The 27892-nt window shown below is 37.4% G+C and overlaps 1 protein-coding gene across 1 annotated transcript in view; it reads left to right on the top strand.

Moving 5' to 3' along the window:
- LOC122040963 (DNA gyrase subunit A, chloroplastic/mitochondrial-like) overlaps positions 1-23452 on the top strand; it is a 64986-nt gene extending 41534 nt beyond the window's left edge. The window contains exons 14-18 of the mRNA XM_042600461.1: positions 1712-1798; positions 1873-1966; positions 3044-3114; positions 3199-3288; positions 23071-23452. Coding sequence (XP_042456395.1) covers positions 1712-1798; positions 1873-1966; positions 3044-3114; positions 3199-3288; positions 23071-23274 — 546 coding nt within the window. The 3' untranslated portion in view covers positions 23275-23452. The remainder of the gene's footprint in view (positions 1-1711; positions 1799-1872; positions 1967-3043; positions 3115-3198; positions 3289-23070) is intronic.
- The last annotated feature ends 4440 nt before the right edge of the window (positions 23453-27892 follow it).

The following is a 27892-nucleotide window of genomic DNA, read 5'->3' as shown; positions in this document are numbered from 1 at the left end:
AGATGAAACATAAATGTAAGTTATTTAATAGATAACCCCTTTCATAAAGGGAAATGAAAAACAACTTGAAGTCTTTGAATCAAATTGTTCAGTGAAATAGTTTGTGAATAAAATTATTTTGAAAAAATAAAAAATGGGAGAGACATGCCCATTGGTAAGGGAGGGTTATTGAGGGACAATAAGTATTGGTTTTATATTTGGTAGATGAAACATAAATGTAAGTTATTTAATAGATAACGCCTTCCATAAAGGGGAATGAAAAAACAACTTGAAGTCTTTGAATCAAATTGTTCAGTGAAATAGTTTGTGAATAAAATTATTTTGAAAAAATAAAAAAGGGGAGAGACATGCCCGTTTAATTTTTTAAGTAAATTTATTATTATCATTTGGAATTTTCTAAAATATAAAATTAGTTAATGTCAAATTTGGGCAAAACAACATGTGTATTTAAAAAATTCCTCTTTTAGAAAATAGAGAGTAAATGTCAATAAACCTTTTTAAATTTTATTTAAAAAAAACAAATTAACTTCTTTCAGTCAAGTTGTTTGGTGACAGCTTTACTGGTGCAGTGAACCAAATTATTTCCAAAAATTTTAAAATTCATTACTATTTAATCTAATTGATATTTTCACAAAAAATAAATAATAAATAAATATATATATGTATATATATAGATTTTTTTTTTAAAAAATCAAGTTGTTTCACCAATCAACTTCATAAAAATAAAATTGATAACATTTAACCATTATTGGTTTGATAATGTTTACCTATAAAATTAAATAGACATTTATTCATTTAAAATTATTTCATTCCATCAATTTCATAAAATGAAAACCCTTCCCATTTGTTTTAGAAAATAGTTCATTGTTTTTAAAAAATAAAAGTTGGCTGAAAAATTTAATTTAATAGGTATTTAATTATTAAATAAAAGATATAATTAATTTAGCTAATCTATTTAGTCAAGGTAAAATTATTTTGTAATTTTTTCTCTCCTCCCTCTTGGCTTTCCACCCAAGTTACAACGAAAATATTCACAAAATTATACATACATCTTTTTATCACTCTCTCTTGTATCTTCCATCCAAGTAATAAAATCCTAAAGGTAATCATAATATGCAACAATAATATAGCAAAATGTAAATTGTGAAATGCAATTAAAAATAAACTCCTATCAGCATTATTCCTTCTGAAATTTTCTGTTGGAAGAGGAATGTTATATTGTCAAAAATTTGTTAGCTTTCTATGCAGTTGGTAAAAAGATTACAATATCTATTATGCTCATTCCTTGTTTATTTTTCTAATATGTTTAGTGAATTTAAAAACCAAGTTCTTGATTTTGTTATTCATTCTGAAATTTTCTGTTGGAAGAGGAATGTTATATTGTCAAAAATTTGTTAGCTTTCTATGCAGTTGGTAAAAAGATTACAATATCTATTATGCTCATTCCTTGTTTATTTTTCTAATATGTTTAGTGAATTTAAAAACCAAGTTCTTGATTTTGTTATTCATATGCACAAAATCTATTCAACCAAAGTTACTCATAGATTGTGATAGGTGTTGTAATACAATTGAATGGGGGAAACCTTTTTTTCAGCACATGATATCCCAACATAAACTGATATTGCCTAATAATAAATTCTTCGAGAAGTGATTATTTTACTATGTGCCGTGAAATAGTAATAGCAAAAGTAAAATGTTTATTTTGTTTCAGGTGTTTCTTGAATTTAGGAGTTCTGTCATTGAAAGACGTGCAAGATTTAAGCTTAGTCAAGCTTTAGAACGAAAACATATTATAGAGGTATATCTTCTCCGATCTAAATGCTTAATATGGCATAGTTTTTAAGTATTGTATTTCCTTTATTTTATTTTCAGGGCATCATTATTGGTCTTGATAACTTGGATGACATTATAAATATAGTCAGGGAAACATCTAGTAACACTCTGGCTATAGCTGCTTTAGTGAAAGGTACGCCTTTATTTATCTTGACTATAATGGGTGATTAATGAATAAACACTAGCATAGTTGTCATGCAATTACCTTTTGCAATAGATGAAGAGTCTATGCTATATTTACTATTAGGAGAAGGGGCATTCAATTTTGTTTGTGGGTTAGGTCGGTCCTCCACGTCCCATTTCTTTTTCTGGATTATGATTTTGGACTCCTTTTCTTTTTCTAAATTTAAAAGTTTAATGTTACCTTCCCCTAGGGGGCATATCTACTTGGTGTTTAGCTAACCTGCATTATCATAAATTTTTTACTTCTTTTCTTTTATAAACACTATTTAATAACTTTCTAGATACTCTATCATAACTGTTGTCTAATCAATAAAAATGAGCTATAGTTGATCTCTCATGCATGAACAAAAACAGAATTTCAGAAAGTATTTTCATACTAATATTTCATTATATATATATATATATTTATTTATTTATTTATCATATACTGTCTTATCAGTTGTGATGTATATTTTTGTACTAATATTTCTTTATATAGAGAGAGAGAGGGGAAAGACACCCTGCACACCCGTGCGCACCATGTGTATTTTTTATTTCCTCACTTCCTTTAGCCTAAATACTATACCCTAAGCTTTAAAAAAAAAATCTACTTAGTGCACAAGGGTGTGCACCATAAGATAAGTAAGGTAACATTCTCTTTTATATATATATATATATGTTGATGTTTGTCTATGTAAAGTTTGCTTCATAGATTTGTAAATTTGTTCCATTTATTTTAAACCTTTGCATTGAGATAACATAGTTTAGTTCGTTATTATTTTTTTCATGATCAAAGTAAAATTAGCAGAGCCTTGTTTGACGATATGTGAGTTAATGTTCACCTCTACACATTTATGTTCTGAATCACAACAGCTTCATGTCTTTCCACAATTTTATATTAACATTGTAATATTTTTTATTTTATTTACCATTTACTGAGTTTAAACAGTTTCCTAGAAGAAATTGAGAATGTGGCTTGTGTGTTCTCTATGTTTTTACATTCAGTTCAGTATATATAGATTGAGACTGAGTGTTATACTTGTTCTAGGGTACAATTTATCTGAAAAGCAAGCTGAAGCTTTGATGGACATTGCTTTGAGGAAACTTACTCTTCTTGAGGTTTATATTATATTTGCTATTGATAATTGATTATATTTTTCAATCATTCTTATTTCTTGCTGATTCTTTTGCTATATTTTGCAGAGAAAGAAGTTTATGGACGAAGAAAAATCATTATCAAAACAAATTTCTTATCTAAACGAACTCTTGTCTAGTAAGAATCTTATCTTCAAGGTGATTATTCTTTTTTGACTACTTCTGGTGCATACAATGACTGATGTGTAGAAATTTTGTTAAGGACTCTAATTCTGTACCATTAAGTGCTTTGGGATTAAAACTCCTATACCTTTCTAAAGGAAGAATAGTGGTAATTGTTGCTAATAATATTGTTTAGATTTCCTTTGTTAATTGTGATATTTAAACGATAAAAATATTGATCAAAAGTTTTGTTGGAGTGTACTATGGAGCTTTAAGTATCTAAAACACAATAATATTTGAATTAAAAAAAAAGTAAAAATCATTTATAAATTTATTACCTCTATGTTTTAAAACAACAAAGTTGAATTTGCATTGCTTGACATGACAAAATATTTCTATAAATCATACAATTAGTATCTATTATTAATTCATGATACAAATATAACATATGGATAACCAATCTTTAACTATCATTGTCAGTGATTCCACTTACTAAAAGGTACCCTACTTAATTAACCAAGAACTATAACAAATGTTATAACTAAATTAAAGAACAAAAAGTACTTGTAAAAGTAATTCATTCATTTTGTAAAACTAAGCGCAACAAGAATGTGTCATAACAAAATATCTAAATGAGTAGAACAAAAAAAAAAAAAAGTAGGTAAAGCAAAATCCTATTTTCAATCAAGATTTTTGAGCAATTCTATACCGTTGTTGAAAATATCCATAACTTTGAATTCAATTGCCTACAAAACTATAGACAAAGCAAATGGGGAAGGAATACAAATCGGTAAGTAGAACAAAAAATATGTATATTAGATTTAATCTTAATTAATATTTATTCACATTACAACACTAAAGTTCCAAGTTGGTTATTTTATTGTAATATAAAGTCAACTCTTATCTGTATGCTTCTTAATTGTTACCATATTTATTTTTCATAAGTCATTTCAGTTGATTATCATTAATTATTTTTCGCATGTGAAGTCACTTATTATCTAAAAGAATCCACTTTTAATTATTATCTTTTTTTTTATCACTAATAAATAGGCTAAAATGTGAATCCCTAGAACTAACTCCTTATGCTCCGTTTGGTATGCATGATAGGATAGGATTGGGTTGATTAGGATAGGATTAAAGGTAAGATAAATAATCCCTCTTGAGGCCAAGGTATTATGAATCCTACCCCTAATCATTCACAATCCTACCTCTAATCAACTCTACCAAACGCTTAATTAAAAACTTTTTGAAAATATAATCTTATCCTATCATGCATACCAAACGGAGCCTTAGAGTATAAATAGTGCAATCTAGCACGGGGATTAAAGCCCTTACTGGTACCACACCTCTATGGTCGGTTAGGTGCTATGATGAAAGATGGTGAAACTTCATATTGTACCACATAGTCTATTGGTGGTCAAGTGATATGATAAAATACTTCACTCAAAGTTTTCACTTTTTTTTTTATTTATTTTTACCACTTGACAATTCTTTCATTTTGAGTTTACAACTTGTTTAACTATATTTTTTTTTAATATTGCTAATTTCAAGGATGAACCCAAGTCAGTGTGAATTTAACCATATATTGGAAGATGATCAACTAGTGGTGTGAAAAGATAAAATAGTTTCCCAAAGGGTGCACCGCACCTAAGGTTTTTAAATTCCCATACTATATTTTTTACCAAAGGGCACATCTAATTCCAATACTACCCTCGCCAATAGCTGTAACACTAACTCTCATCTTCTTTCATACACTATCTCAATTAATATGGATGAATTGCAAGAAGAGAGAGATACTATTTTTTGAAGGGATTCTGAAGAAGAGGTCGAGAAGTTGGTAGTAAGGATTGCTTAACTTAGTAAAATGAGATTGGAAGTCATTGTTTCCAATTATTATTTATTAGTGTTCTAAAAATCGGCCTAGGCGGCCGTTTAGGCATTAGACACCAGCTAATCGTACCGAAAATATGCTAGTCGACCAACCAAGGCTGCCTTAGCACCTGGGTGGGATTAGGTGGCTCTATGCGCCGACTAATCGGTCGAATCGCTTAGGCATCGCTGAAATAGTGCAGGATTTTCATGATTTTTTTTTCATTTGGGCTTTTAAATTTAAATCCCAATTTAAAAAAATTGACATGTATCCTTTTTTGTGTTGGACTTAAGTTTTATAAATCCTAATTTTTGGTTCAGCAAGAAAATCGATTTGTTGGCTTGCCCGGGCTGCTAGTATCAAACTCCATCTTCACCAGAGCTGGAGAAATAAGAGCGAATGAAGAAGTCCATATTTTTGAGAAATCAGAGAGTTGAAAGGCAGGAGAAATCGATTTAAAGAAAAATTTATTATCTGGTCTTTCCTCAATTTGGAAGCGATTGAATTGAAGGTCGACCCAAAACCTCATCCTTTGGAAATGTCATTTCATCAGACAATCCCGAATAAGCTTTAGAGTGAGAAAACTTCACGAAGATGATTTTGCATCCAAAGAAGAAGAGGATCACAATGATGATATTAAATTTGTGTCCGATGAAAAACAATTTGTTGAAAATTATGGAGTAGAATAAATTTGTGATATTTTATTAGTTGTATAATTTTGAACTCATTTTAAATTTGATGTTATTGTGTTGGAGTTATAGAATGTGATTTATTATATAATTTATGTGTACCGTGAAATCCGCCTAGCGGCGCCTAGTCCCGCCTAAGCGGCTTAGGTGCTGGTCTGATGCCCGACTAACGCCTAGCGAATTTTAGAACCTTGTTAATTATGTGTGTTTTCTTTATTGTAGTATGCCATAAAACAATTTAAAACTTAAAAAAAAAAAATCAAAATGAGGATATGACCTACTTATTAAATACATTGGAAAAATTATAATATGGTAGTTACATCTCCCTTAACAAATTATTAAATTACGTTGCAAGTTTAATAATATAGAAATTGTAAATATTATTTGCCTTATTAAAAGTCAATATTTTTCTATATATTTTCTTTTCAAGCCTATTACAAGTTTTGTTTGGGAGAAACATTTTTTCTTTAACTTTGACTTCTCTAGTGTAATTGACCTTATTTTTACAATCGAGGAGTTAATTGATACATATTGTTCGATTTTTTTTAGGGGGTCTCCTCGTCGGTATGCCATATAACAAGTCTGTATATTGCTCATTTAGGTTTCTTGTAAGGAATTTAAATTATTTAGTAATATAATAATTGAATATGGTATATTAGTTGTTTAATTATATCTCTATTTGTACAATTGCAGTCCATATCAAAATGTTTGTGGATGATTGCCAAGACACAAACTATCTAAAAAAAATGTTGAACCATGTAAGATGGGGCGACTTGTCCGGTCCCATGGAAGTTTTTCACTAGCTACCAGGGTAAATCGGGAAGTGCTCGTGGCGGGCCCCCAACATCCCGTGGTTGTGTCCTCCGTTTAGAGGAAAAATTCCTACAAATGCGCCGTAGCTGAGATGGAACCGTAGATGCCTGGGTGATAACTTGGCGCCCTTCCGCTGCACCGTAGTCCCGGGGCAAACACTATCTAAATAGATCTACAAGAGGGAGCAATTAGGTATATTTTTATACCTATTAACATTAATAAAATACATTTTTGCTTGTTAATTGACACAAAAACAATGACTTTTAATCATTACAACTCACTTGGATATAATGCTAAATCAACATTCAATTTTGAAGCAGTGGTGAATATACAATATTTTGAAATATGAATATTGCATCATTGGTAAATAGAAATTAATGTTTATGTTTGTTTTACCATTTTATGCTTAAAGTATTTGAATTCAAATAATATTCTTCTGAGCAACTAATATTCATCCTTGTTTAGAAGATTACCACCACATGGATAACTGAGCCTCTATTATAGTTAATTGTCCCAAACAAGGAGGTAAGTAAAAAAAATAATGTGTATGATTTTTTTTAAGAATTGAAATATTAAATTGATCATGATATTTACAACAATAACTTCTTTTTTGTGATGTAATATATGAGATTTCTGCAATAACCAAATTTAGAATAGATATCTTAGTCTCAATTTTAAGGGACAAGTTCTTCAAATTTTTGGTTGAATGATCCATCTTGCTATAGAAGTCAAGAATACTTGGGTAGGGATTGTAAACGTCAATTTGTATGACTTGTATAACTATATTTGTTAAATATTTCAATATTCCTACATATGTTTTAAATGATGTATCATTTAAAACATATGTAGGAATATTGAAATGATACAGAAGGGGAGCCTTGATGTAACGGTAAAGTTGTTGCCATATGACTAAAAGGTCACAGGTTGAATCCTGGAAACAGTCTCTTGGAAAAAGCAGGGTAAGACTGCGTACAATGGATCCTTCCCCGAGACCCCGCATGACGGGAGCTTCGTGCACCGGATTGCCCTTTTTTATATTTTAAATGATACAGCATAGAACTATAGTTGCATCTTATTAATAAATTTATATAAATTCACTATGCAATACTCCATTACCAAGAATACAATCAACCATAATAATAATAAAAAAATAATCAATATATTTATTAAAACTGTAACCAATTCAGTATACAAGTCACACAAGACTGTTGTAATATAGCTCTGTTCTGTATTGTTTAAAATATGTAGGAATAATTAAACATTTCATAGATACAGTTATATAAGTCACAAATTTAGGTTTACAATCCCTACCCAAGTATTCTTGACATTTACAGATGGACCATTCAACTGAAAATTTGAAGATTGAGACTGAGACATCTATTTTAAATTTGATCATGCCAGTTTGTTTAAAGTCCATCTTCAAATCATATAGCAGACATCTCATCATGAAGAAGACATAGTTATATTGTAAATACCATACGCAATTTAATATTTCAAATCTGATAAACTTTCACATTCATAGTGTTTTTCTTTTACCTACCTCACTTCTTGTTGGAGAAAGGTATTTATGGGGTGATAATTCTAAACAAAGATGAATATTACTTTCTCACAAAAACATTCTTTGAATTCAGATACGTATAAGAAGAATACCATAAGAATAACGGTAAAACTAACATAAACATTAATTTATACTCACAAATAATGCAAGATTGATATTTCAAAATATTGTATATTCACCACTCTTTAAAATCAGATTCTGTTTAGCATTATATCCAAGTGAGTTGTAATGCTTGAAAGTTAGTGTTTTTGTGTCAATTGACAAGTGAAAATGTAATAGGTATAACAATATACCTAGACGTCCAGGCCCGTGTGTGTCGTACCAGTCTTCCACCAACATTTTTGATACCAACTGTAATTGTACAAATAAATACATAATTGACCAATTAATATAACATATTTATTAAGAGAAAACCATGTATTAGACACGACAGAGTTATTGACGTATATAGAGAAGGATATACAGCATAATTACAATAATACCCCTAGTTATTATGTTTACAATATTCTAACACTCCTCCTCAAGCTAGAGAATATAGATTATATGTACCCAACTTGTTACATATGTAGTCAATTCGGGAACCTCTTAGTAACTTAGTGAATATATCTACTAGTTGGTCATGTGAGTTGACAAAACTAGTAGATATTTCTCTTGATATGACTTTCTCTCTAACAAAGTGACATACTTTAATATGCTTTGTTCTCTTATGAAAAACTGGATTCGAGGCAATATGCATGGCGGCCTGATTGTCACATATAAGTGACATTTGTGTAACCTTCCCAAACCTGAGTTCTTGAAGCAACCGTTTTAGTTATATAAGCTCTTGACTAGTTATGGCCATAACTCGATACTCTGCCTTTGCACTGGATCTTGCCACAACATTCTGCTTTTTGCTTTTCCAAGAAACAAGGTTACCTCCGACAAATATACAAAACACAGAAGTGGATCTTCTATAAGTGGGAGATCCTATCCAATCTGCATCAGAGTACTCTATGACTCGAGTATGCCCTTTGTTTGTATACAAAAGACCCTTTCTTGGTGCGTCTCTGATATATCGAATAATGCGAGTTACAGCATCCCAATGTTCTTTGCATGGAGAGTTGAGAAATGATTACTACACTTATCGCAAATGAGATATCCGGACGACTAACAGTAAGGTAGCTTAGTTTCCCTATTAATCGTCTGTACCGTTCAGGATCTGGAAGAGGCTCCCCTTGATTTTGCAGGAGCTTGACATTAGGATCCATAGGGTTGTCGACTGCCTTTGATTTTAACATTCCTGTTTCTTCCAAAATATCCATTGCATACTTCCTTTGGGATATGACAATCCCCTGTTTAGATTGTGCTACTTCTATCTCCAAGAAATATTTGAGTTTACTGAGGTCCTTTGTCTAGAAATGTTTAAAAAGATGTTGTTTCACTTGTGAAATCCCAAGATGATCACTACTGTGATAACAATATCAGCAACATAAACCACTACGTAGATGCAACCAGCAAATGAGTGATGATAAAAGACAGAATGGTCAGCCTCGCTCCGAGTCATGTCAAACTGTTGAATTACAGTCCTAAATCTACCGAACCATGCTCTGGGTGATTGCTTGAGGCTATATAAAGATTTCCGCAGGCGACATGCAAGACCAGAAGACTCCCCCTTAGCAACAAAATACGGAGGTTGCTCCATGTAGACTTCCTCGAGTAGATCACCATGTAAGAATGTATTTTTGAGGTCCAACTGATAAAGAGGCCAATGGCGAATCGTAGCAATTGACAGGAATAGGCGTACAGAAGACATCTTGATAACAGGAAAAAAAGTATCCTCATAATCCAATCCGAAGATCTGAGTATAGCCTTCAGCGACGAGACGCGCCTTAAGTTTATCAACCATACCGTCTGGACCAATCTTCACCGTATACACCCATCGACAACCAACAACTGTCTTCCCAGGTGGTAGAGGAACGAGGTCCCAAGTTCCATTACTTTGTAAAGCACAAATTTCATCGAGCATAGCTTGTTTCCATCCTGGATGGGTAAAGACATCACCTGCAATCTTAGGAAGAGAAACAGATGACAAGGAAGAAAGACAAGAATAATAGGAAGGAGAAAGATGATGATAACTTCAAGAAACATGGTGAGGAGAAGGATTATGAGTTGAATGCATACCCTTTCAAAGTGCAATAGGAATATCAGAGTCAGGAGATGGGACCGGAGGAAACGGCGAAGGACTTGGCTCCGAAGATGTGTCCACGGTAGTGTCAGGGTCGGTCGACGGCAAAGCAGGATGAGGACGACGCTAATAAACCTACAAAGGAGGAGACGAGACTGGGGATGATAGAGGCGCCTTCGGAGGACAAAAGATAGTCACTGGTGTAGGTGGAGAGGGAGAAACCTCGTACTGGGAAGAGGTAGGCCCAAAAAATGAAACCGAATCAAAGAATTTGACATCTGCAGAGATGAAGTACCGACGAAGAGTAGGGGAATAACATTTGTACCTTTTTTGAGATCGTGGGTACCCAAGGAAAACACACTTATGAGACCGGGGATAGAGTTTATCAATGTTAGGATCACGATCATGAGCAAAACATATAGAACCAAAGACCAAGGTGGTAAAAGATGAAGAGCATGATGAGGATAGAGGTTATGATGAGGTATTTTACATTGGAGAGTGAAGGAAGACATACGATTGATGAGATAACACAGTAAGTACGACATCACCCCAAAACCGATGAGGAACATGAGAATGGAGAAGAAGAGTCCGAGTGGTCTCAAGGAGATGATGATTCTTACGTTCTGCAACCCCATTCTATTAAGTGGTATGAGGGCAAGACGTGCGATGCAGTAAACCATGAGATGTCAAGAAGGAACGAAACTGAGTAGAAAGATACTTGCGTGCATTATCATTTTGCAAAGTTCGAAGAGAAATACCAAACTGAGTTTTAATTTCATGAAAAAAAGATTGAAAAATAGAAAATAATTCTGAACGTTCCTTCATCAAATACAACCATGAGATGTCAAGAAGGAACGAAACTGAGTAGAAAGATACTTGCGTGCATTATCATTTTGCAAAGTTCGAAGAGAAATACCAAACTGAGTTTTAATTTCATGAAAAAAAGATTGAAAAATAGAAAATAATTCTGAACGTTTCTTCATCAAATACAACCATATACAACGGGAAAAATCGTCTATAAAAGTAACAAAATATCGTGATCCCAATGTAGAAGAAACGTGACTCGGACCCCAAACATCAGAATGAACTAAAGCAAAGGGGGACGTAGCTCGACTCACAGTGCGAGGAGAAAAAGAACTACGAACATGCTTACCTAACTGACACGACTCACAAGATAAAGACTCTAAGTGAGAAAGACTAGGATGTAATTATTTCAACTTATTAAGACCTGGATGTCCCAACTAAGCATGAATAAGAAGTGGAGATGCTGTCGTTGCCGAACCAACAAGAGAGGGTTGTTGAAGCCGATAAAGTGCATGAGACACATTCGAAGCCAATCATCCTCCCCATACTCTGGTTCTGTAAGGAAACATATGTTTTAGTAAAAGAAATACCACAATCAAGAGACCGAGTAAGTTGACTTATTGACAATAGATTAAAGGGAGCTCCGGGAACATAAAGAACATTATGAATAGAAAGAGACGGAGAAGGATGAACAATACCAATACCCTTAGACTCAGTTTGGGAACCATTGGCCATGGTGACAATTGGTAAATAACCAGAAGTAGTGAGAGAAGAAAATAGAGATTTATATGATCAGTGGCCCCAGAATCAAGAACCCAAGGACCTGAAGAGCGAGATATGCCAGCAAAGGAATTACCAGCGTGTGCAACAACAGTGGAATCAGAAGCCTGACGATCCTCAAACCATTTCAGAAAGTCATTATAGGAAGGTTGTGGGATCGGATCAGGTGGCGGCTGCGCAGCGGAAGCCGAAGAAGCGACAGAACTCTGAACGACCTGAGCAGTGCGAGGAGGTCGACCATGTAGACTTCAATACTTATCAATCGTGTGTCCTGGTTGGTGGAAGTGATCACACCAAGGACGTCCTTTGCCACCCTTATGAGGTGGAGGTCTGTTGTTGTTTCGAGAGACCAAAGCCGACGAGTCACTAGGAATGGAAAGAGGCAACGTCAAGACTTTAGCAGAGACACGGAGGAGAGTTGCCTAGGTACTGTCTATGGTAGCTTCTGTGGGGCTGCTCAGGATTGATTACGAACATGAGAATAATCTGAGGGCAGACTATATAAAGCCAGAGGCATAAAAAATCTTCTTCCGATTTTCAAGCTCTGCAATAGGAGTGACCGCAGGTGGAAGTAGTTCATTGAAGTCACAAAGAAGGCTAAAGGCCGAACCCAGATAAGTTGACATTGAATCCTTAATTTGATGGGCACTGAGGATGGTCATGAGATCTTTACAAACTTGATAGAGAGGGTGTTTGTAAAGAGTTTGAGCCTGTGTCCAAACATCTTTACAGGTTTTGTGAGTGCGGAAGACATCCCTAAGAGATGGATGGATGGTGGCTCGGATAATGCAACACAACTGGGCGTCAACCTTTCTCCACATAGGACGATCGGCGACTTGGACATCCTCTTCGGTTTGAGAGAGATGTGTCTCATAACCCTGTCCAACAAACCAAAGCTCAATGTGAGAGGACCAAGAGGAGTAGTCCTGACCATCCAACTGCTCGGAGGAGAGTGATGCAGTGATGTGGTTGGTAAAGATCGAAATATCCGGCTTTGGAGTGCTGGAGGTAGCCATTGATCAGCTTGGTGAAAGAGGGCAGCAGCCCGACTCTTCGACAACGTCGCAACACCTCGGAGACAGGCACGGAGTTTCTCTCTGTCGTCGGACTGCAGGAGAATTAAGGGTTTGCTGCGACGACGTTGGAAAATTTAGGGTTTACTGATGCGCAAAGATGTTGCGACGCAAGGATATTCCATGCAGAAGGAAGAGCAGTGGTGGCTTGTGCTCACGATCGGGAAAGAGATGCTTCTGCTGGCGTGCAAGGAATGGAGGCGGCGGCTTGTGCTTGCGGGCGACGCGAGAGGGAGAAGTAGGCGACGCGGGAGTGAGAAGCAGCGGCTTGTGCTCGCAGGCGACGTGAGAGGGAGTGGCTTTCTCGAGGCCGAGGAGCATATCCTGGTTGTGGAGGTCGGCGTCGACGTCAATGGCGACCACGGAGAAACTAAAGCAGGCGACGCGAGAGGGAGAAGAGGGATCAGGAGAGATTTTCTCCCGTCAAGCGTGACTAATGGTGGTAGGAATTGGAGGCGGCGGCGGAAAAATTAAGGTTTGACTCAAATAACATGTTAAGAGAAAACCGTGTATTAGATAACACGGAGTTATTGACTTATATAGAGAAGGATATACAACATAATTACAATAATACCCCTAATTATTATGTTTACAATATTCTAACAATATTCAATTATTATATTACCATATAATTTTAATTCCTTACAAGGAATCCGAATGAGCAAGATACAGACTTATAGTATAGTCTACCCAACAAGAAGGTCTCTCTCTAAATAGAATCGTACAATACATATTAATTAACTCTTCAATTGTAAAAAACAATGGCAATTACAAACCGGAGAAGAAGGAAGCCTGTGTTAAAAAAAAAAGACCCTCCTAAACAAAACTTGTAATAGGCCTGCAAACAAAATATTAATTTTCAATAACATAAAAACAATGCCAATTACACACCGGAGAAGAAGGGAGTTAGTGTTAAAAAAAAAAGACTCTTCCTCCGAAATAAAACTTGTAATAGGCCGCACGGAAAAATATTAATTTTCAATAACGTAAATAAATCTGTGTAATTCCTATATTATTAAACTTGTGATACAAATAACTTCTTAACAGGGATGTAACTACTATACTTTAATTTTTTCAATGTAAGCCTAAGCCACATCTTTATCTTGTTTTTTCTACTAAAACTAATTCTTCTGCACATACTGACTATAGTAATGGTTTTCTATCTCATTTTGTTAAGTTCAACAATCCTTGCTATCTTCTTCTTGGCCTCTTATTCAGAATTCCCTTAAGAAATTGAGATAATATCTCTCTTCTTGCAATTCATCCATATTAATTTGTGTTTTTCCCATGTCCCTAAAACTTCTACTTTTTTTATATTTTTTGAAGCTTCCTTTCTAATACCTCAACTAATTGTTCTTTTTGTCATGTAATGTTCTCATAATCTTAAAATCTTTTGGGCTCACAGATTTCTCTGTTGCTCCCCTCCCTTTTTCAAAAGTATCAATAGGAGTATCCTTGTATTTTAGTGCCTTCTATCATGTCCTTTCTTAATCATCTTTCTAGTAGCAACGAGTTCAAGATGAGGAGGATATACTACATGATCGCTTGATTATGCCTTTTGTTTCTATAATTTTAAATAATTCTTTAACCCTTTCATTTAGTTGTATGTTATTTATTGTTAGCTCCTTGATTTGGTTCTAATGAACAATGTAGTTGTGATATTCGCTATTAAGGTATCTTGCTTCTGTAGCATGTAATTATGATGTCTTTAATGGATGTAGAGTATTATTGAGGTTATGAAGGTTCTCAAGCAATGCAATTTGAACAGGGGAAGAGATTAGATAAACACTAACTTATCAAAATAGGAACAATTATTTAGAAACTAAAATTGACAGAAAGTTAGTTGACAACATTAATATTTACCTCTTCTAGTGATATTTGGTCCAACAAGTCTCCCACCTCACTAATATGTGAAAGAGTAGTCCACTTATTTATTCACGTGCTTTAATATTATATGGTATCTCGATTGGAATATGCTTCAAAACCATGGTTGTTTCATATATAAAGTATTACATACTAATGTCCTTATAAGAAATTAAATAAACTAGCAAATAGAAATTTATAGCCAAAGAGTCCAACAAATCTCTTTAGATAAGGAAGTGACAGTCAAATACTCCGGTCCTGTAAGGAAACAGACGTGTTAGTAAAAGAAATGACACAATCAAGAGATCGAGTAAGTTGGCTTATTGACAACAAATTAAAGGGAGCTCTGGGAACATAAAGAACATTATGAATTAAAAGAGATGAAGAAGGATGAACAATACCAATACCCTGGGATTGAGTTTGGGAACCATTGGCCATGGTGACCATTGGTAAATTACCAGAAGTAGTGAGAGAGAAAAAAAGGGATTTATTAACAGTGATATGATTGGTGGCCCCAGAATCAAGAACCCAAGGATCCGAAGAACGAGATATGCCAGCAAAGGAAGTACCAGCGTCTGCAATGGTAGCAGTGGAACCCGAAGCCCGTCGATCCTCAAACCATTTCAGAAAGTCAGTATAGGAAGGTGTTGAAATCGAATCAGGTGTTAACTGTGAAGTGGAAGCTGAAGGAGCAACAGAACTCTGAACAATCTGAGCAGCACGAGGAGGACGACCATGTAGACTCCAACATTTATCAATCGTGTGTCCCGGTCGGTGGCAATGATCACACCAAGGACGTCCTTTGCCACCCTTGCGAGGTGGAGGTTCTTTGTGTCGAGAGACCAAAGCTGATGAGTCGACAGGAACAGAAGAAGGCATCGTCAAGACTTTGGCCGGGACACGGAGAAGAGTCGCCCAGGTATTTTCCATGGTAGCTTTTGTGGGGCTGCCCAGGATTTGGTCACGGACATGAGAATAATCTGTGGGCAGACCATATAAAGCCAAAGACAAAAAAAATTTCTTCCGATTTTCAAGCTCTTCAACAGGATCGGCCGCAGGTGGGAGCAGTTCATTGAAGTCACAAAGAAGGCTAGAAACTGAACCCAGATAAGTTGACATTGAATCCTTAATCTGATTGGCGCTGAGGATGGTCATGAGATCTTCACAAACTTGATAGAGTCGCCGAGAGGTGTTTGTAAAGAGTTGTTGAGCTTGTGTCCAAACATTTTTGCAGGTTTTGTGAATACGGAAGACATTCCTAAGAGATGGATGGATGGTGGCTCAGATAATACAACATAACTGAGCATTGACCTTTTTCCACAGAGGACGATCGACGTCTTGAACATCTTCTTCAGTTTGAGTGAGATGCGTCTCATAACCCTGTCCAACAAGCCAAAGCTTAATGTGAGATGCCCAAGAGATATAATTTTTACCATCCAACTGCTCGGAAGAGAGAGGTGCAGTGATATGGTTGGTAAAGATTGAGGTATCTGGTTTTGGGACACCAGATGTTGCCATGAATAGAACTGTGAACCCGGCTGTTGGAATATACGAAGTGAGCCTGCTTATGCTGGAAGAGAGGGGCTGTTGGTGACGCAGAGGAAATCAGCGCGGCGTCGGCGAAGAGGGCAGCTGGAGTTGGATTCCAGCCGGCGTGCCGGCACTTGGGAAGCAGGAGGTGCTTCTTCTGGTTACTGGGTACAGCGCAAAGAAGCGGAAGGAGATACAGATGGCGCACTCGAGGCGAAGAGATCGAGATCGCAGCGGTGGCGGCAGTGACGCGGAGGAAGACCACGTCGCTGGCTAAGGGATCCTCAGCGACTCGGCCACCAGAGGTATTCAGAACAGTCGTACCTGAGAAGAGGGCGTGGTCAGCAGCGCAGGCGCACCCGAGGGCCGGGTCGATGTTCTCCTCGTCCTCCTCAACGCGGCTAACTCCACCGACGAGGGCAGCAACAGAGGCGGAGGGAGAGTGAGGCCGTACCGGCTCCGTCGAAGAAGAGATTCTCTTGGAGGTGGGTGCGGCGCGAACTCCGTGCGGTAAGAAGGTGTGGTCGGCGCGAGAAGAAGGCGTCGGGAGGTATTGGCCGTACCGGCTAAGCACGAGAAAACAGGAAAACTAGGGCACAGGAATTCGGTGCGGGGAAGAGAAAAAGAAATTAGGGTTTTGGCTCTGATACCATGTTCAAAGCAAAACCTAAAATCTCGTGTTATTGGAACCCCACGAGTTAGACCTTTATATAGAAAAGAAGATATACACCAAAAGACACAAATACCCTTTTACTTATTCTAACATGCCCATATAAATATTATAAGTATTATTTGTTATTAGAAATTTGGAAGGCTATTACATAGACTGTATTTACCTAGGTAGAAGTAAAAATAACTTGGGTCCATGTTTTTGAATAAACACATTGTAATAACATGTGACCAAGGAAATCCTAAAATTTGGAATTCACCACAATTTCATCTATAACTCTCCAAATCAATTATATAGGAGGATGCTATAGTTTGTGCCTTTATTTCTGATAAGCTATATGAAAAATCGCATATAATTTAATTTCCTGTTTCCTTATCTCAATCTTCTTCATGGTAAAAGGTGTTAATAAAATCGTTGTGCAACTTTCTTCCTAGTGTTAAGTATTAGTCCTATAATTGTGAGTCCTTAAGTATCCTTATTCAACATTAATACCTTCGATCATAGTAGCAAAAAGGTGGAATCCGCCACCCAAGCCTACACGGTTGGCCTCACGACTATCTGTGAGGAGGTAAATCGAGAAGCTGCGGGGGAAGGTTGTTCGTTCGACTTTGCCGAGAATTGACCCCTGTCCATTGTAGCAAGTTTTGGCCCGTAGTAGCCAACTCAACCTTGCCTCGGGGGCTTATAATACCTTCTATCATAGAAGTGTGCATTTGTTGATTTCATAGTATATGTATTTTGTAACTATCTATGAGCATTTGCTTGTGTCTCAAATATTGTCGGCATAACTCGATCATATTTTATAACTGTGTTTGTTGTACTGTAGCCTAAAACAACTCTAATATAGGCTATCACGAGTATTTGTAACTATGTTATAGGACAAATGATAACAACAAAACGCTTGATGAGCAGTAGGGTAAACTTGACTCATTGTATATATTATTCCATGATATTTGTTAGTAGAACATCGGGATACTTGTCATGTAGGTGAGTTGTATTAATTCTAATTAGTTTAGGAAAATATGCTCGGAAAACTCTTCCACATGCGCTAAAAGACCACAAATAATGTTGACACTGATTATCACCATTCGTCTTCAATGTATATATATATATATATATTGGTCATATATCTTAACTCACCTAAAAGTTTAGGAAGATCAAAGTAACATTTATCATATTCACCAATCACCTTTTTTTAGCTTTCTCACGTGCATTGTATGTCTTCCGGTACCATATTTATGCACTCTAAAACCTGATTGCATCTCTTTGAATCATCCTCGGTCTATAATTATACGACAACACAAACTACTCTTCAACTTGAGAAGCTAGAAAGGAAGAAGTACAAGCAGCGTGATTGACTATTTTCAGAGTAGTGCCATATTGGTAAGACTTTATATTTGTAACAGTGAACTCAATATAGTCCCTTGCAACTAGTCTCCACGTACAATTTTCATTCTTGCAATTTGCCTTTACTACAATCTTCTTAGAGTCCCTTGGTTTGTATTCAAATTGGCCACTTAACAAGTCCAGCCTTAAAATCTTCTCGCATTACAAAAACCTAAAACAATAATAAATATATACTCATGTTTGTAAGCTTGACAACCTATTTACAAAAAGTATATAAAATACATTACTTGACCAACATAGAATTCAGTAAACTCATTGCCTTTGCACTAGCACAAGTTTAGAGTTAAAGGAAACTACTCTTCTAGGTAGTTGTATTCGTTTCTGTTGATACATTCGTCCAATGATTAGTGCATATCATTTGCTAAGAATTTTCCTCGGAAACATTCTTTTCAATTTTTGCTTCAAATCTATTTTCATTAATTTTTTTGTTGAGTTTAAGTATCCTTAGTAATATAGCCTAGATCATCCTAATCGGAGTTTGTTGATTCAAATCGAATCTATAATTACTAGTCTCTCTGTTCACAACAATAGTAGAGCTGTGAACATCAGTAGAGCTAGATGTAAATATCATATTAGTAGTACCCATATTTATATTAAGATAAGATTAGCGGACAAGTCGTTCCTCTACTTGTTGGGCATGGTGAGACTTAGAAGGAGTGTGCAAGGAACGTTGTGGTTATGGTTTGAGTCGGTTGAAATGTGTCTAGTGCTAATAGCTTGTTTCGACTAAAAGTTATTGATGATCGTACAATGTCCAGAATTAGTAATATTAGGCATGGGGAAACTCCAAGGAATCTATTGGTGGTGTATTAGAGTTGGTATGATGTGCCAAAAGTTTTGAAGGCTATGTGAATTTCAAAAGCTTACAAGATGAAATCCATGCTTTGGAAATTAGGTTAGAGGACATGGTCAGATTTAGGAGGCGACAAATAACATAGTGGTCATAGTTTGAGTTGCTTCTGAAGTGTCTAGGGCCATCATCAAGTTTCAATCAAAAGTCACTAATGGTCGTATAATGTCCTGAATCAAGAATTTTAGGCATGGAGAGACTCAGGAAGCTTTAAAAAAATCCATTATGATGTGCCAAGGCCCATTGGTGAGTCTGTGCAAAAAGTTCTCAAGGTTATGCAAATTTCTTTATGTGAAAAGTTCTCAAGGTTGTGCAGATTTTAGAAACTCATAGGATGCTTTCCAGGTTTTGAAAATTACGTTTGAGATAACGATCAGACTTACGAGGTTGCAAAGAACATGGTGATCATAGTTTAAGTCAGTTTTGAGGTGTCTAAGCCATTAGCGTGTTTAGATCAATAAGTCACTAATAATCGTACAGTGCCCCAAATTAGTAATATTGTCGATGGGGGTCTTATGAGGCTCCAAGGAATACATTAGTGGTGTCTCATAGTGGGTATAATGTGCCTAGGCTCTTAGTGAGTTTGTGTCAAAAGTTCATAAGGATGTGTAGATTTAAAAGATTCACATGATGGAATCCATGCTTTGAAAATTAGGTTTAAGAGCATGGTCAGATTCAGGAGGGTGCAAGGAACATAGTGGTCATAGATAGACTCTGGAGGCTTCAAAAAATCCATTGTTGGTGTCCTAGAGTGGGTATGACGTGTCTAGGCCGCTTAGTGAATTTGTGCCAAAAGTTTTCAAGATTGCAGATTTCAAAAACTCACAAGATGTAATCCAGATTTTGAAAATTAGATTTGGGGGGACTCAGGAGGCTGCAAGGATTGGATTAGTTTTGATTTGAGTCGGTTCTGTGGTGGCTAGGGCCATCAGTTAGTTTTGGTGAAAACTTACTAATGGGTCATACACTGTCCAGAATCAGAAATGTTAGGTGGTGTCTTAGAGTGGATATGATGAGCCGAGACTTGCCAATAGTTCTCAAGGTTGTGTAGATTTTAGAAACCTACAAAATGCAATTCAAATTTTGGAAATTAGGTTTAAGGGCTAGTCAGACACAGGAGGCTACAAGGTTTATGGTCTTGGTTTGTATCGGTTCTGAGGCGTCTATGCTCATTAGCAAGTTTCAACAAAAATTGACTAATGGTCGTAGAGTGTCCAAAATACAAAATGTTGGGCATGGTGTGACTCAGGAGGATGCAAGGAATGCAATGGTCATAGTTTGACTCAGTTTTGAGGTGTAGCTTCGGCTAAAAGTCTGATGGTCGTATAATATCCAAAATCAGGAATTTTGGTTATGGGGAGACTCATGAGGCTCCGAGGAATCTATTGGTGGCATCTTTGAGTGAGTATGATAGTCTGGGCCCCTTAGAGTGCGTCAAAAGTTCTTAAGGCTGTGTAGATTTCAGAAATTCATAGGATGCAAGGACAGGATTGATTTTAGTTTGAGTCAATTTTGAGGTGGCTAGGGCTATCAATTAGTTTTGGTGAAAATTTAATAATGATTGTATAGTGTTCCAAATCGAATTGTTGGACATGATTAGACTCGGTATGCTCCAAGGAATCTATTAATGGTGACTTAGAATGCTCCAAGGAATCTATTAATGGTGACTTAGACTGAGTATGATGAGCCTAGACCCCTCATTGGACTTGTGCGAAAAGTTCTCAAGTTTGTGCATATTTCAAAAACTCACAAGATGAAATCCAGGCTTTGAAATTATGTTTAAGGGTATAGTCAGACTCAGGGAGGCTGCAAGGTATGCACTAGTCATAATTTGTGTCGATTTTGAGGTGGCTAGGGTTATTAGTGAGTTTTGTTTAAGGGTTTTCACAGATGGTCGTATAGTGTTTAGAATCATGAAACTCAAGAGGCTCTAAGGAATTCTTTGATGGTATCTTAGCGTGGGTATGATGTACTTAGGCTACTCAAGATTATTAAGACCCGAAAGTTTATGGGAATAAGATTTTAGATGTCGCCGAAGCTATAGAAGATTTCCTTCGTTGAATATTTTAGCTATCAAAATAGGATTTAGGGCGATAAATTAGTAATAATGAATTTTTTTAAGATGTGTAAATTTTCCCTTGTTGATAGTTCAATGCTCGGATGTTCATAGTGGTTTAGACGAGCACGTGCTTTATGCGTGGACTGCATCAGGGGTATTATGGGAACATGATGTGTGAATTGGTATATATATATGAAAGTATGGTGTGTTTGTGTAACAAAGTTGGGTGTGTGATTTTGTAAAATGCCATAATAAAATCTAAATAATGAAATCAAACTCTTAACCGCTAACCAAGGAGGTGATAACAAGATGCACGATTATGAGGATCAACTTGGATCTCCAATCTGGATATCCAATAGCTATAGTTTAAACCTTATAGGAATCATTATCAACACAAACAAATAAAGGAAATTAAGAGAATCTTAAAGATAAATATAATGGGTTGCTCTTCGATCTGAAGAAAGCCAAAAGATTGTCACCAAAATCTGGAGATGATATTAGGAAGGGAGACCAAAGGTGCCCATGTGGAAAGACCACTGTCAAAAATAGATGGTACCAAGAATGACAGAAGAGGTTGAGAGAGAGAGGGGAAGCTAAGGGGTGTCGTCTATGATTGTTTAGGCTTGGCCCTGAATGACATTGCCACACATGGATAGTAGGCGGGAGGGGTAGAGAGAAGTGGGAAAGGGAGTGAGAAGGAACAGGGTAGAAGGGAGCATGTTGTTGGAGGAGAGGGGGGGATGCTTGAAACTCACTAACGATGTTAGGTAGGGCCATGCATACAAAGGCAAAGAGGGTGGTGGTGTCGTGGGGAGGAAGGGGAATTGAAAGAGGGAGGGGAGAGGAGAATATGTGGTAATAGGAGGGTATAAATACTTCTATCCTCTCAAAACTCCACTAACTCACCTAAACACAACCAAACAATACTGTCCCACGTGTGAAGATAGTTTAACTCTAAATTAGCTAAAATGACTACAAATTGACCTCGATTTAAATCCACTTTGTGTAATTAGTGTGACTACTCAATGATCTTTACACAAACTTATACCAACTTCAACTTGACCTCGAAATCCCTAAATATTAGTTTGGTTTAATAAGATTTATCATCTAGTTCTTTGAATGATCCTGTGACAGTGCAAGCATAACTGTTAAGGGTTTTGAAGGTATGTGCCAATAATTCTAGATTCATGACCCTTGATGCCCACCCTAATCCTTTGAGTGCCTTGCTCTTGTGAGGAAGAGGGGGTTCTAGTTTATGTGTGCATCACCCACCTGTTGAGAATTTAATACAAGTTGATCTAGTTTGATCTTCAGTATATAAGATGTTAGGCCAATTTAAGATCTTAAAATTTGATACTTTGTTCTGGGGTTTGCGGCAGCTTTGTGAAAAAAATTGAAAATGTTCAAAAACATGTTAGATTATTTTTGACTGTTTCAGCTCAATACTAATTGTGACAGATTTCATTATTATGCTTTGATTCTTGAACTAGTGTGGCATAAACAAATATGCAAATGCTTTGGTAAAAGCTTGAGCATAGCAAGCTTTTTAATACACAAGCTTGAATAAAATATTTAGAGATTGCTAGGCCAAGTTCTTGTATTTTTCTAAAAACAAGCTTTAGCCCAGTCTAGCTTGTTATGCCTTGTATATTTGTCCAATGTTCATATTATTATTTTTCAAATTGCAGCTTATAGAGAAAGAAGCAATTGAGTTGAAGCATAAATTTGGAAGCCCAAGGCGTTCATTGATTGAAGATTCAAGGAGTAGTCAACTTGATGAAATAAATAATATTCCTAAGAGATGCAAGAAAGTAGGTAATCAAGTGGCAAAAGGCGAAATCGCTCGCCCCCAGCGCCCCCGCCGCACCCGACCCAAGGAAGAAAGTAGGTAATCAAGTTTATAGCTTTGCTGGTGCAAGAAATTAGCTAATCAAGTGGTTAAGTGTAACTTTAATAGCTTAGTGCAAGAAAGTTACTGTGCTAAATAGTTAATACCCTTGTTTGGGTAATGTTGGTTTTCTTTTTCTGTGCTTTTCGACATAATTAGTGTGTATTTCTTTGGTCTCAAAATTTTCTATGTTCTTTTATTTTCTTGATATGGCTTTGCTCTTGCTTTTGTTATCAAAACAACACTGTCATTCTAACCCGGTTGGAACATGGTGGAAAGATCCAATCTGCATCTTTGATCTCTGCGTCTGCAGATGCTGTTGTCAGTGATGATCGAGTCGGAAGCAAACAATTTCATATTCAGCTTGACCCATCCTGCAGCACAGCTGTGCTCTGCTAGCTGAAACAACCATTTTGTATTTAGGACACCCTGTTGTTTGTTCACCTTTCTGACCTGACCAACTGAATGTATTCCGCTCAATTTTCCCTACTACCTGCGGTACAAGATGCATGTAGTATGTTCCCATTGTGGTTCAGATGCTGTTGCCCATTGTTATTACTCAAGGTTTTTTTTTTTAAAAAAAAAATTAAGACAGCTCTGTTCTGTTGACAGCATTAACATAGTGGACACCTGCTTGACTGTAATAACGGCTGCTGGTGGAAGTCTTCTCGTCTTGTATTAGTCTTTAAGATGCCGGTCATTGTGTGTTCTTTCTGACATCGAGACATTGCCGTTTTAGCAGATGTGTCAAAGGCATACTCAGGTTAAGAAGGTTAGCACAAAATGATGATACAATGGCACTTAAGGTCTGACTCAGGTTAAGACCCCGCAAGTCCACCGAAGACACAAAATGATGATACAAAGGCATTCTCTGAAGATACATTGCCATATATATATGGTGGTCGGAAGTTAGTAGGGGTGCCAGACTTCTCTTCGGCGGACTTGTGGGTTGTCTTCTCACGGTAATATTGTTTATCTATTCAACTACGTGGAAGTTACGCTTGGTGGCGGAGGTCCCCCTTTGAAGGACGACCTCCCTTAGGCAGCTCCTTGGCCGAAGTTGAAGGGGATGATTAGCTGTTACCAGATTCTTTGGGACAAATCCTTTATCGGGTACAAGTATCATCTCATCTTTTTGGTAAACTTGCTCCTCTCCCCTCTTTCTTCGTGGTTTCCTTGATTTTCTTCGCTTTCCTTTTCTCCTCTTTCCTTGACTCCCGAAGGCAGTCACCTCTCATTGCAACACACGTCATTGATGCTTTTTCGGCGAACTGCATCATCAATTAATACATTTCACGAAAGGAAACTCCTTGAAGAATTAATCCGAACTTCTCCCATGTCTTGGTTATTTGCACTAATGGTTAGTAGTCATTTGTGATTTACTTCCTCCGTGTTGACCTAGGGACGGGTTGGCAGGGGCATTGGGACGAGTGAATCACTTTTTGTCACATTGAAGAATTAATCCGCATTAAAGTTCATTAATTGAAAAAGATATTGGTTTGAATTGGAGTGTTATATTTTTGGGAAGGCTTGTCCGGCAAATTTGAATTGGTGATGACCTCTTTCAAATTGGGAGTGACATTGTATACATAATGGGAAAAAAAGGAAAAAGGTGCACCACTAAAAGACTGGGTGTCTCCATTTTTTTTGCACTGGGTGTTTGCTCTACGCACCATCAGGGTATTGCATTGGGTGTCCTGCGCATCATCAAAGTACTAGGTGCCTCTATTTTTTTGCACTTGGTGTTTTTATTTTCCGAACCATCAAAGTACTGGGTGCCTTCATTTTTTACATTAGGTGCCTCTGTTTTTTGAATTATCAAGACATTGAGTGCTTCCACTCTCGCACCATCAAGGTACTAGGTGCCTTCATTTTTTGCATTGGATGCACAAATATTCACGTTTGAGTCAAACAAAAAGTCATAGGAAGAAACAGATTTGGTAATGTGGATGTTTCGGTTGGCAGAAGAGGTGTTTGACGACGGCTGTATGGAACAATGGTGTGGTGAAGTGGTTCTGGATGATGGTGTGGCTTCTCATGGTGCTGTTACAGCTGATGATGGGGCTGGTGATATGATGGATGATGTGGCAGAAAAAGACGCTTCTTGTGTTCTTCCGCATGAGGCCAATGCGCCTCCACAGCAAGCTCAGCTGCGTGAAAAGGCAGCTTCACCACTGGAGGGAGGAATGACCCCATCGGAGATGCAACAGCTGGCGGATGTGGAGGATGTAACAAAAAAGACCCCGTTGGAGATGCAACAGCCGATGGATGTGGAGGATGTACCAAATCACTCTGTCAGAGATGCAACAGCCAACGGATGTGGAGATGCAACAGCGGCGGAGAACATGGCTGCTAGAGTCGGAAACATTCAAACACCAAAAAAGACTTCGGCTGGCCTTTTCAAGGACAATAGGAAGAAAAAGAATGCTATGAATTTGAATCAATACGAGGCTATGGGTGAGAGGATATCCTTTTGACTTCGATGATATTGACACCATGGAGGACACCTTGGATTTTTGTCTTGTTGGTTGTTTTTGAGACGACATCTAGGCAGAAATGGAGTTGTGGCTATAGCTGAGAGATGGTGGTTTGCTTACAGGTTCTTTATGCACAAGAGTTGGTGGATGGTCTACCATTTTGATATGCATGAGGATATGGATAGCATATTGTAGGGAGGGTCATACTTTATTTTCGGAATGCCCAGGTTCTGGTAGATCATGTCGAGGTATTTCTTGTTCAATGAAGATGGGAGGATCCTTCCAGCGTAGATTCACATTTATGGATTGCCTCCGGATTGTTGGTCACAAAAAGTCTTAAATGTGATTGGCTTGGAGGTTGGGATGTCGTTGTACACTGATAGCTTGACACGAACAAGGGAGATGTTGGAGTATGCTAGACTCTTGGTAGAAGTTTTGATTATTGGAGATCGGGTTCATGAGGTTCCGATTCAATTGCCAATCTATGAAATGATGCCTGATTTTTGTGATGGTTGTCGAAGAATTGGAGACAACAAGGAGAACTATCATAAGCGAACAGCTCCGGCAGAACCCCAAGGACACCGAGCTGATCAAGAGGCACCAAGGGGGTCCAAATGTGAACCGTCATCAACGACCAAGGTCCTAATCAGTCCGTGGTCGAAGGAGATCAAGGTATCGGAGGAGGCCAACTCATCAAGGGCCGAATGGTACGGATCCGGAGGTGCGGAACGACTTGGCAATTGTGGCTATGCATGATCCGATTTCGGTTGTAGTAGAAAGATCTCTGGGTCATGTTGGAGATATGAGGAGAGCGGCGGATGTCCACCCATAGCAAGTACCTCAAAATGAAGCACAGGATAATGATGGGTTGTCCACCATTCCAGAGGTCTCAATTAGTTCAAGCTCTTGTTCCTCCTCGACTGTGCGAAGCAATATGACAGCAAGTGAGATAATTTATACCACATATGAGGCGTCAACATAATCCTTACCATTAGCCACATCTCCGAGTGTAAGTGGGACTGTAGGTGGTGATACATTGGCACTAAGAAGTGGGCGACAACTTCGGGCGTGAGCTGCCTGTCATGATGAACAATGAAGGTAACCACTTGGAATTGTAGGATCGGAAAGAATGCTAGAGGGGGGATGAATAGCGATCGTCGAAAAATTTGAATTAAAACGAAGTTACGTTGTGGAAAATGGAAGAAACAAACAACGTTAACACAAATTGCTTTTACTTGGTTCGGAGCCTTCGACGACTCTTACTCCAAGGCCTGCACTCGTCGAGTGCTTTCGTTGGACAATCCACTAATAGTTCGCAAAATGTGTTACAAGATAAGTATAGGAACAAAAAACAAGGTTACCAACAATAAGGAAAATATGAAAATCTGAGTCGCCGATTGTCGAAGGAGATTCACAGTGTTGCAGGACCTTTTTCGGAGCACCGAGCAGGAAGGAACGTTGCAATTGTTGTTCTGAAGCTTTGGGTCGAAAGCCTTTAAATAGGTCCATTCTGGGCGCTTGGAACCCCTCTTGGCGCTTGGACAACATGGCTCGACCAATCAACGCGCTCCATGTCATCTTATGGATGAATTTTCGATTCTGACCACTTGGATCTCCTAGGTGCTCTCGACACCCGCTGGGCGAGCCTACTTTGGGCGCCCGGAGTCAGACTCCTTCCGGGCACCCAGACCCTTTTCTTCAGCATCTTCCACTTGCAAGAAAAGGTTAGTCTAGGTAATCGAAATATATATTTTACTCTGCAAAATAAAGTTAGCATAACATGATAAAATGTGAGTATTAATTAGATCCTGTTTTCACGAGACCAAGATCTAGTCAAGATCTCAACTTAGGTTTTCTAAATGAACCAAAGTTGAATCGACGCCTACAGTTCCCTCAACAGGGAACTCATCCTCATTGGATCTCTCCTCCAGTTGCTTACCTTCACTTACCACTTGTATCACTTGACTTGCGTCTGACCCATCAGGTCTTCCCGCTAGTTGTCAGGTTCGCGTACCCAACTGAACTTCGGCCAGTTGTCAGGTCCCGTTGACCCAACCAGACTTCCCGCCAGAAATCGGGCCTCGCAGACCTATCTGGACTTCGTACCAGTTATCATGCCCATAAACCTAGCTGGATTTCATCCTG

The sequence above is a fragment of the Zingiber officinale genome, chromosome 2A (genome assembly GCF_018446385.1).
Source record: "Zingiber officinale cultivar Zhangliang chromosome 2A, Zo_v1.1, whole genome shotgun sequence".
Lineage (NCBI taxonomy): Eukaryota > Viridiplantae > Streptophyta > Magnoliopsida > Zingiberales > Zingiberaceae > Zingiber > Zingiber officinale.
This window is presented reverse-complemented; position numbering and strand designations above follow the sequence as displayed.